This window comes from Ammodytes marinus (assembly GCF_949987685.1).
Source record: "Ammodytes marinus genome assembly, chromosome: 6".
NCBI lineage: Eukaryota > Metazoa > Chordata > Actinopteri > Uranoscopiformes > Ammodytidae > Ammodytes > Ammodytes marinus.
The window spans coordinates 12,638,349-12,650,395 of record NC_137235.1 but is presented as its reverse complement, the minus strand read 5'-3'; the positions used below and the strand labels follow the sequence as shown (position 1 = coordinate 12,650,395).

Genomic DNA, 12,047 nt, shown 5'->3' with positions numbered 1-12,047 from the left:
TGTTTATCTTTGATCAGCTGCTTGAACAACGTGCATTTGTTGATAGCTGAGATTGCACTCAAAGATGTTATACACACACACAGCTGAGAAGAGCGCTCACTCCAACCATTTTTCCAAAAAACAACTCGCCAGTAAACTTGAGAAAAGGACGAATGGAGTAATATGAAACTATATGAATAGGTTATAGAACCAACAGCGTTTCACAGTTAAAACATGGAAATGGCCTTGTTAACTCAATATTAAGATGGGTTAACCTTTGGACAATCAGTTTTTTACGATTCTGGGAGAGTTTTTTTTCCCAGAGCAAATTTTTGTTGTCAAGGGTTGCAATGGTGACACAAAGACTTCACAAATTTGCTAGTAAGGGCATAAAAATATGTCTTGACAACTTTTCTAGCGAGAAATACATCAGCATATCATAATATTCGTTTATTGGAAGTATCAGATCTCTATTTTGTTTGTTATAAGGATGGTTTGCCGGCGTAAGCCTATTTAGCCCTGTTGCTATGTAATACTCATTACTCATCATCCTTTAGGGCAGGGGTCTCCAAACTTTTTTCACTGAGGGCCACATACAGAAAAATCTACGAAGGGCCGGGCCACTTTGCAAAAATAACACATTTATCAGGACATGTAGCTGCTCTGATGTTTAGTTTCATAGTGTCTTCGTAAATTGTAATCCTTCTTCACGGCAACACTTTCCTTGCACATTAAACAGACACATCCCCCCTCTTGTTTATATGCCAATGATACACCCAGTGTTTTCTGCCTTTGCGTCCAATGTCCAGCAGGGTGAAAATAGTATCCAGCCGAGGTCCCGACCCTCCTAGGGGGGTCCGGGGGTATGCCCCCCCGGGAGATTTTTTAAAGTTTTTAAAGCGAAATGCATGAATCTGGTGCACTTTGAGAGGGAAATTAAGAGGCTAAATCTGAAGAATGTTGTATGAAAAAAATGGAGACACTGTGTCAGATGAATTAGAAGCTATTGGAGAAGGACGCATAGATTTTCCATAATAATATTAAATTAAAATAAAATATTATGCAGGGTCCTCTGGGATGGGCTTGTTGCTCATTTTCTTTTATGGGACATATTTCTCTGTAATATAATGAGTGCATTTAAATTATTTAAAAATTAAAAGCGCCATATTACATTATATTTTTTAAATGTGCCACGGGCCAATCAATCAGTGTTTGACACCCCTGCACTAGTGGGTTAACTAAGAAATGCTAGTTGGTTAACTAAGAAATGCAAATGCGGCCCGCGGGCCGTAGTTTGGGCACCCCTGCTTTAGGGCTAGGTTGCCGCGTTCGACTCCTATCAGACCGACTGTCTGCCGTGAATTCTGGGCGCATTCCATTGCGAATCCAGGTCCTCCGCCTGAAAACCAACAAGTCAGACACATTCACACGGCTGACACCGTTCTGACCCTTCATAATAAAAGCACTTAACAGGAAATAGGTTATACCTCCCCTCCTTCAAAACAAAACGTCCCTGTTTCCACACAGAAACATCATGGGCACTTAAGAATAATGGAACCACTTACAGAAACATGCTGCATAACCAAAAAATAAATAAAATAACTTAAATTGCCCACAATCTTTACACCCTGGCCTAAACCATAAAGCATGGATCATTGTACCCACTATTCTAGGGCCACTATTTCTAGGGCCACTACTAAAGGGTGTTTCATAGTGTGATTGTACATTTTAACATTCTAATCAAATATGTGGCTGACTATCTATGAAATCATAATTAATTGTAGCTTAAAATGTCACTTATAAGCTTTTTAAACTACAATGTGTGTGTTTGTGTGTGTGTGTGTGTGTGTGTGTGTGTGTGTGTGTGTGTGTGTCACATCTTCTACCCTGACATACAGTAGCCTAGGATAGATTTGGTTGTTTTCTTTTAGTTAATGATATGAAATGTTGTTGAAGAAGTAGGCCAGTAATTCAAATGGGAGTAGTTTGAAGATTGCTTAATTCATGCACATGTTAAGAGATGAAGGGCTAATCAGCGTTTATTATTTTCTGCATACGTAGTTGACTCTTTACATTGTCCCCCGTCTTAATATTTAAGTGGTTTTGACGGCGGTTTGTCCACCACACACTTGGCATGATAAGACAAGAGATTTATTCTTGTTCTTTTCATACTGGGAGAGACATTACGCCTGTGTATCGCGCTGGACCTGTGGTGTGGCATTGGGAGAGGAAGCCTTTACAGCGCCCTGATTTAATCTGCATGATAAGGTTAAGATCTCTCTATAACAGTTGGTCCCATGATTCTAGCCTGTTTTGTTCAAAATGCCTTTGTATTTCACATCCCTCAATTAACACCTGTCATTTTCACATGGGCCTATTTTAATAAAATATTCAGATGATCCAGCAGATGTAGGATGTTTCAGTTCTGTAGGCAGCTCAAGGGACAGTGTACAAGGACAGGGAACTGGTGGACAGTTGTGTTAGCTGAATTTCAGGAGGACTAAGCTGAATCTCCATTCTGGGAGAAGAGGTCGAGTTGATGGAAGGCTACAAACACCTGGACCTTCACCTGGACAACAGATTAAAGCAAATGTAACATGCAGACTGTTTACATTATTACTGCTGAGGGGACACTTACATTTCCCTTTGAGGATGAATAAAGTATAGGCCTGTAGGCCATTTAGGCCTACAGTAAATCTATCCATCGTATAGCCTATCCAATTTGGATTTGGATTGTCGATTGCATTATGTTTTATAATCTCTAAAGTTAGCTCATTTTGGTTCCTACTTCAACAAAAACAAAGAAAGAACGAAAGAGAAAAGCTTCATGGGGCCTTCATATAGTGGTATCTGAAAATAGGCTTGAGAAAATAGGCTACATATCCATGACAAAATTATAACTTTGTTGACCAAACAAATACATTGCTGGAAATCTTTTGACATTTAAAGATTCTCATGGTTCCGCCACATGCTTTGAAATAGGCTACTGAAGTAATATAGAATTCTGCTTTGGAAATCTATAGGGTGAGTTGCCCTAATGTGGGACACCTAAGGTCCAGAACATTTATCTCTCATTTCTGACTGACAGGGGTTCCCTGTGATTGAAGTCATAGGCTATGAATTCTCAGTTTTGATTATAAAGAGAATGGAGGGGAAACAGTCAAAAAGGAAGTAAACCATGTGAAGTCCAGAAAAAGGACAGTGAAATAGGTTTTAGAGGAAATCAATGCCAAGGCTTTACATTTGTCATTATTAAAACAATGTTAATTTTTTTAATCAAATTGTTATGATACAATTACGAATCAAATTATGCAATACTATTTGGAAAATGTATTTAGGTTTTTTATCTAGCAGGAAGCAAGAACATATTGTTCACATTTAAACCATGAAACCTGAGTAATGCATCTTAGACCATGACTGTTTTTGACTTGCATTTATTAAGGGGATATTGTTTTTTTATGCATAATACAGACTGTCCCAGATTAGAGCAAACATATTTTCGTGAGCTATTTTGCACATGGACCACTAATATATGTGCCATTTCTTTTCTGAGTATGATAGGCCTATCTGAATCATTAATTGTAAAAATGTGAAACGCTGTTGTTTCTATAACCTATTCATATGGTTTCATATTACTTTGTTCGTCTTTCTCTTAAACCTACTGGCGAGTTGGTTTTTATGAAAAACGATTGGAGTGAGCACTCTTCTCAGTTGCTTGTGTAAAACATCTTTCAGTGCAGTTAGAATAGCTATCGAAAATTCCGTGACAACTATCAGGCTTCAGACAGATCATATGAATTTCCTGTATCAAGATTATGAAAGTAAAGGACAAAGTTCTAGCTAGAAATCTTATAAAAACAACACCACACAAGGATTTATGCTCTTTTTAGCTCACAATTCGCACTGAAAAAGGCATTGGTGGCAGCCATTACAAGTCCACAAGGGCTGCCGTTATAGGCTCATCTACTGTCACGTGATATACGCTCAATCTCCGCTGTCAACAAATGCACGTTGTTGAGGCAGCGTCATAAGCGTCATAGCAAGCAGCTGATCAAAGATAAACAAACCCAATCAAAAACCCAATTAATAACTTATAAATCTTTTAAAAATCAGAATAAAAACTGTAGCAATGGCAGCCACAGCTTGGATTTCATTTTCGCCGGGAGAAACTGAGAGGCACCTATTTGCAGACCCATGGGGAAGCGGAGCTCCACCGGAAGCACAAAATGTCTTCTTATTTTTGTTTTACTGCCGGCGTTCACCTAGCGGTGAATAATAACAAGACACAGTTTCCACCAGTTATGGTGCTAGTAGACAGTAAAATAAGTCAGTTTGTTACCGGTCCCAAGTGGCAAGGACGGTGGTAAAAAGTAGATGTTGAGGTAGAAGATGAATGAAGCAACAAAGGTTTGTCTACATCTTCCGAAATCCGTCTCTTTAATTCACAATTATCACAAGTAGGTCAATCACATACAAATATAAACTCTTATTAATAAAACACAAAGTGCCACCACATTTAAATAAACAGCTCATTTTAAAAAGTGGGGTGAAAGACATTAACGTCTGACACATAAGGTGACAGTTTCCATTCTAGATCCTGATTGATTTATTATCAGATCCCTTGTCCTCTAGTGATCACAGTTTTAATTATTATATAATTTCTATATTCCATACTATTGAACGATCGATGTTCGTCTGTGACTTTGTGATCACGCAAGTGAACAGTAATGATCGCGTGCAGCCGCAGAATTACATTTCAACCAGACATAAATAGCCTATGTTCAGACGTTAAAAAACTCCAGTTAATAAATAAATAAATAATGAGATACATACAATACAATAGGTTTATTAATCTGAATGTAGAGCATGTTCACGATGTGTAAGGTGGCCGCATATGAACGCCACTAGGGCTGAGAACTACGCTACTGATCAGATAAATGATCGATCAAACGTAAAATCATCAGGAAATGATAAAAACATCCCAATGGAGATTTCTATGGAGTGATTTTGCTTTAAACTGTACAGGGTCGCGTTGTGGCAGTGACACTCTTTCTTCAGTCAGAGCCCTTTTTATGGTGCTCAGGGGCAGACGTAACCGGATGACGACAGTGACGTGCATGCAGCGTCAAAGCCGTGATAGTAAACATCAAAGATGGCTGCGGATATGTTGTTTGAGTTTGAGACGGCTTTGGCCTCAACCCTTTACGATTTGGAAGACAGCACTCAAATCTTTTATTAGCAAGTAAGTGGAATGTTCTGTTTTGCCGACCGACCACGGCAAAAGATTAATTTAACAGTTAATCCCGCTGTTCGCTAAACGAACTGGGTTTATACGCCACCTTGTTCATTGCTCTGATTGGTTGAAGTCCAATTGCGTACAGTGGCATTTGAAATGCACGCGTAGGAGCCGCCCCTTGATTTGGGAATTACTATTGATCGTGGCCAGACCGTCTATCGTTTAGATATGGCTCTGGATTTCAAGGCTAGGCAGTCACACAAATGTTCGGAATATTCTCTCACTCTTACTGCTGCTGTAGTAGCCGAATGTTCCCCATGGCTTGACAAAGACAGAGGCATCAGACTGGACTCTTTAAATCAGTGTTCCAAGTTTATTGCAGGAGTTTCCAGAAGACATACAGAGGATTTCATGGTAGCATGATAGTAGCAGGCTGAGAGCCGCATGGCACCTCTCGAATAAATTACAGAACTGTGTCTTATATCTCATGTGTGGGGGGGTATCAAGTGTATAATTATCTGCAAATAGACAGATGGTCTCATCACAACAAGTCAAACACATGTCCTTACATAGATTGTTTTCGTCTCTCACCCAGTGACCCCAACCTTGAAGACATACACGCTCAGCAAACTCTGGTGTATCCAGGCCATTTAAATCCACTTCACTGCCTCAGGTTCTTATGCATGGTCTCTGTCCAGGAACCTTTTTTTTTGCCAACCGTGTAACATCACCGTTGCTGTGGGCTATAATACTTTTCTCTGTGTATTATCTGTGGGATGCGTGTCAAATCCCCTTGACAGCCTCTCATTTGAGGGATTGCCGGCTCTGCTTTAGACATTTTTAGCGTCTAACTTCATGTCAGACTTTCCCTTCTAATGTCACATTTCAGTGCTGCTCTGATTAAATTCTGTTGGCAGTTCTCTTTCAAATGTTTAGTGATTCAGGTATTCTGCTTCTCACATAAGCTCTGCAGAGTGAAAGCCTTTCTTTTGAATTTGGTGACATTTTTGTGGATAAAATGTTAGGGACGTTAATTATGCAAATAATGAAATCTAAATACGCTCTCCTCCTCATGAACAGATGGCGTTCATTAGGCTGAAACAAGGCATTTATGACAGGTTTGTCCAATGAATGATGATTCTAATTTGAAGGTACGATCATAATTGATGAAAAGAAAGTAAATTAATACAGAAGTCCAAAGTTGCTTAAAGGAGAAGTAAGTGATTGTCCTTTTAGCTAACTTCCTGTCAGTGACTGCAATAAGCAGTCCCCTCCCTCGTCCCTACGTCACCACCACATGAACACACAGCCGTCTTTGTCAGATAGTGCTGCGATGGAGAGCAGCGAGTCATTGTTCATGAGCACAGAGACCCGCCTCTTTATAGCACTCTGTCTCCTGATTGGATGAACAGAGCGGGATACTCGAAATTTTATCTGGCAATTACTGCAAAGCTGAATGACTGGGATACCTGTGTTATGAACTGTGCATATACTGCTGTATAAATATAGAGTGATTTAACACTTATATTAACAAAAAACAAAACAATTACTTCTCCTATAAATACTTAATTTGCGTCCATCTGCAGGAGTGTAAAAGAACAACAACAATTAAAAAGCATTTGTTAACCCTAACACAAAGACTTTGTTCTATTCTCAGAACATACCACATTGAAAATTATAAAGCCACAGAAAATTATTAAAGAAAACAGACAAGGTGCCGAATGCAGCTCCACTAAGGCTGGCAACCAATCACAGATATCTGTCTTACTTCATTCATGTGTGCCTGTAATCTGAAATTGGTTTATTTTCTCCCTAGTTCGGGGTTATCAATGAATTGATTGATGCATTAAGCTTTGGAAAGTGACTCTGTGCTGGTGCCACCAAGTTATCAGGGCTGAGAGACCAAAAGAAGATCAATAGTCACATGCTTTGCCACTCTTGCATTGTTATTGAGAGGAGTTAGTGCTCTGAGCGTAGTGAAGTGATACACAGCAATGTGTCATAGGTACACAATTAACAAGTAGCACACATATTTTAATGGGAAATGTCCAGTAGTTTCATTCTCTTCACTGCATCAAAGCCTCTGCCTCCAAGAATAAATGATTTTCAATTTAACAAATGTTGCTCAAAACAAGAAATCCAGACGAGCATGCAATCTACCAACAACTATTTTCCCTTTTCTGCTAATGAATAAACATTGATTTTTTTTGTTTCAGTTGGTAGGAGACATTTTCTCCCTTCTAGGTTCCCCGGAAGAGAAAACAATCCCACTAAGAAAGCCACTCGAGCTGCAGTAATAGCCTCAATATCCCCTGCATCTGTAATCTAGTTTAGTGAGAATAGACTGAAACAGGGAATGAGATCATTGCCCCGAAAGTACTGTTTGCCTTCCTTAGCTAACCTTCCTAAGGTAAAAAATGAATTTGTGATAAAGATTATATTGTAGCCATAAGAAGGGGCTGGTTTTTTAGAAACTTTTGATTTATTTTTCCTCCACAGTTTTATCATCTTCTAAACCTTTTCTTTTGTCTCTTCATCCATTGCATCTTTATCTTTTTTCTCCTCTCCTTGTTCCTCATCTTGTTCCATTCTCTCCCCATCTCCTTCCCTCTCTTCACATTTTTCATCTTTCTTTTTCTCCCCTTCCAGATCTTTCTCTTCCGTTTTAACCTCTTTTTCCTCCTCATCCCCGTCCTCTACATCCTCTCCAGTTAGATGTTCCAGATCTACGATGCGATGTCTGAGAGTCTCGTCTCTTTTCTTGTGATTTCCCAGAATCTTCTTCAGCTTGGTCTGCATCAGCTCCATCGTATTGTACAAATTGTTGACCTTCTCCTCCAGCTCCTTGGCCTCAGGCATGATGTTAGCTGGGTCTAAGTCTATCAGACCATCTTTCATCAGGATCTGCCGTCCTTTCTCCTCTAGCATGCCTTTGGCATCGGGATACTCTGTCAGTGACTCCATCAGGTCATCCTTGGACAGGCAGAAGAGGTCTGAGTATCCAATGCTGCGGATGTTGGCTGTTCGCCGGTTGCCTGCTTTGCTGCCTTTGATGTTGAGGATACTGATCTCACCAAAATAGCTGCCGCTTCCTAGCACAACAAACTGTTTGACACCATCATCGGCAACAACTGCAAGTTTTCCATCTTTGATGATGTACATCTCACGGCCAATGTCGCCCTTTTTGCAAATATAGTCTCCTGGGCTGAAAACCTGTGGCCGGAGCTTTAACACCAGCTCAATAAGCAGGCCTGCCTCGCAGTCTGCAAAAATACGAACTTTCTTCAGTGTTTCCATGTGGACTTGGATGGCAATTTCAGCCTTTAATTTGTCTGGAAGATACCTCAGCACCTCTCTTTCATTCTGTGCCTTGCCATTATTCCACAGATAATCAAACCACTTGATGACTCGCAACTCGAGTTCCTTGCTGACCTTTCGGGCCTATGAATGAAAGTAAAACACAAACATTAAAAATATGAACAAAGAAACGATTACTGCATTAATTATTGTTGCATATACCTGCATGTAATGCTTGATGTTGTCAATCTGGGACTGAAACTGAGCTTGGGTGGCATTCATATTGGAGATCATGGTGGCGATGTTTCCTACAATGGTGGCAAAGATCAAGACCCCAACTAAAAAGTCCACCACATGAAAAACAAATTCTGAGTCGAGGGCTGGTGGTGGAGTTTCTCCAATGGTAGTCAGGGTCAGTGTGGACCAGTAGAGGCTGAAGGCATACTTCCTCATGGGCTGCCCAAATGCAGGCTGCTCAGGATCATCCAGAGCCGGGTAAACCCAGTCGTCAGCACCAAAACCAATGGATTTGGAGAAAGAGAAATAGAAACAAGCGTTCCAGTGGATGATAATTAGAATATACAGGATCAAGTTTCCAATGCGGAAGATGTTGGGGTAGTTGGTTTTAGTCTCCGTCTTTGTGAAGAACTCCATCAAGCGGCCAATTCTCAGCAGCTTGTTAAGGCGGATCTCTGGGTAATCGAGACCGAGGTATAAATAGAGGACGTCAGTGGGCAGCATGGAGAGAAAATCAAGACGAAACTGGAAGCTGGAGATGTAGCGATCCCTCAGCAACTTCTCATCTTTCACCATCAGGCCTTGCTCAAGGTAACCTGTATTCAAACCGTTTGAAAGTTCATAGACATTTATTGTTCAAAGTTTTATCTTCTGAAAAGTTGGCATGACTATTAAGAGTATTCCCTTTATTGCAAAAATAACCAATCGATTACACACACGGATGAATGCCATACTCATTGGTAATGATTTAGGCATCACATGGTAAAGGAGAGCCAATCTCGTGCAATTTAGGTCTTTATATGTGTTAACAACAAGCCCCAACCTCAGCGATTTTTACCAGCATCCAATAAGGAAGTGACCACAACTGTAGTAACCCGGAAGTGCCACGGTGACGTGGTACCAAGACTGAGCAATTTTTCTTTGACTCACTTGTTAGACAGGCCGTTTTCAAAGTCTTATTAAACCTATTTACAGCCTGGTCCACAAAACCATTTTAGTCTGTATGTTTAGGTCATATCTCCATGACAACACTGAGGGGTGAATTTTTTTGGACCACGCTATTTTTTATGCTTTTGGAGGTAAAAATGTATTGGCGCGATCTCTTGAGTGACAGCTCTCCGCTCTCCAAAAGTCCTATTCCTAAAAATAAGTCCGAGATGGCAACACACATTTTTGCACTGTAACAAGATGTTTGAAATGGATGCTTAACTATATGAAGTCCCCCTTTATACACCATTCCTTTTCCCACATGTTGATAAAAACAGTTCTTGGTCGCTGTTATTTTTTTGTGTTAATAGTGACTATCGTAATTTCGGTGTTAGTGAAATGCATTTTCAAATTTGATGGAATCTAATGTAAGGTTTCAGTAGTCCTATTTATTTATCTTTTAAGCATTTATAAGTATAGTATTAAAATGTCCTCTTTCTGTTTCCCCAGACATGCTTTCCTTATAAAGTTGCAGGGGAAGGAATGGAACACAAAGGAGGGTTTTGTTTAAAACACATTGGAAAGACCACTTACAATTTTTATCTTAGACTGCTGAAGCCTAATATTAACTTCAGTTTAGCTTTACAAAGCATTTTGGAAAGCAACAAGACCCATTTACTTTGATCCCCATCATTTGAAATTCAAATCATAAGGAAGGGACGTATGAACAAGAATGGAAAAGGCAGCTGCACATGATTTCATTACTCTACATGTGGGTATGCGGAATGTGAATTTTTAAAAAGCCTTTCTGCTGATTTGGAGTCTCAGGTCAGTTATTCACCTGTTCTGATCCTGAAAAGCATATCAACCAGGTAGATTAAGTCTGAGGTGTAGTCCAAAATAATCCAGTACATGATGAAGTTATGCTGCAGCTCCTCGAAGCAAGCCCTGTTTGCAAGAGGAGAGATTGTGTAAATAAATTGTTGATCACTTTCACCACTATGTCCTTTTCTGTTAGTGCAGCCAATGTGGTGCCAGTTCCCTTCTATTAACTTACTATATAAAATGTAGCATTCATCGTTGAAGTATTTTTCGAATTCAATCAAATAACTTTTCACCACTTTTTGAAGGAAAAAATATGGCTATTTCTGATATTTGGCTATTTGAAGGTCAGACTGCTACTAAAATGACAATGGTTTGTGAAAGGTCCTGAAAGGACTGTGATATGAAAACATTTATTGGAGCTGAATGGAATCATATAGACAAGTCACCTGGCTATAATCAGAGTCCAGTTGTACATGACTGGCAGGGTGATGATGAACAGCCAGTTGTAATACAACGCCCCAGCAGGATTTATGACAAATAATTCTTTGGGTCTGTGAAAGCAGAGAAAGAAAGAAAAATTAAATACCTGGAAGTTTTTTTTTTGTAAACATGCTTTGATGATGTCCCTCTGAATGATACACTTACTTATATCCATCCTTTTCTCTTTTTTTCTCTTTTTCTTTCTCTCTTTCCTTTGCCTCCCTTTCTTCTCTTTCCTTCTTTTCATTCTCCTTCTTCCTGTATAAATATGCAGCAATACATTGCAGAGTTCTGGACATCAAATATTTTTGTGAAGCAACATTTACTAATGTGCCTTGTACTGTAACATAATTATTACTCTTTCTTCTCTTTCCCACTTTTCCTTTGTTTCTTCCCCTCCCCTAGAATAGGATTAATTGACACATTTAATAGGTGTAACTTAAATGAGTTTTACAATACATCAAAAGGAAACTGTGTTTAACAAAGACTTCACTTATCTCCTAATGACCCCTTTTTCATACTCACTCTTCACTATTATTGCTGTTATTCATATTAAGCAGACAATGAAGATTGGATTGAGGTGCATTCCTGGGACAAAGAGAGAATGTCACATACGAGTGAATGAAGTCTTACTTATTATTTCTTCTTAATACATTGTTAGCACTCTGTTTGAATTTGTTTCACTTACTGCTCATCCTCGCTGTGCTCTCCACTGTCTCTACCAAGTTGTGATGCAGTGTGCGCTGGCACAGTGAGATGGGAAAGGGTGGTTGAAGTGGTCATAGCAGCAGATCTGCGAAAATAAGGGTGACAGCTTTGGATGTGACTAGAGATGAAATACTCTTGCATACTTAATCGGTCTATTCCAGTTGTATAGGAATATGATTATAATATGATTGGTTGCCTGACAGAAACATCCAGTTTAAAGCAAAACATCTCAAATGTGAACATTTCTATTCTACTGAGTGAACCTTGCTGTCACTTAAGTCTCTGGGAACTTGTGAGGGACCGTTTTTACAATTTTCTGACATTTAAAAGAGGAAACTTGTTTTTTTTTTTAAAGAAA

General features: G+C 39.5%; 1 protein-coding gene across 1 annotated transcript; it reads right to left on the bottom strand.

The window, feature by feature from the left end:
- Nucleotides 1-7,726: 7,726 nt before the first annotated feature.
- On the bottom strand, nt 7,727-11,764 carry cnga1a (cyclic nucleotide gated channel subunit alpha 1a; the record flags this gene model as incomplete). The annotated part of the gene is made up of 5 exons (XM_080029937.1): nt 7,727-8,656; nt 8,735-9,345; nt 10,518-10,624; nt 10,948-11,052; nt 11,670-11,764. 5 exons carry the CDS (start codon nt 11,762-11,764, stop codon nt 7,727-7,729), a joined length of 1,848 nt encoding a protein of 615 aa, XP_079886063.1.
- Nucleotides 11,765-12,047: the final 283 nt, after the last annotated feature.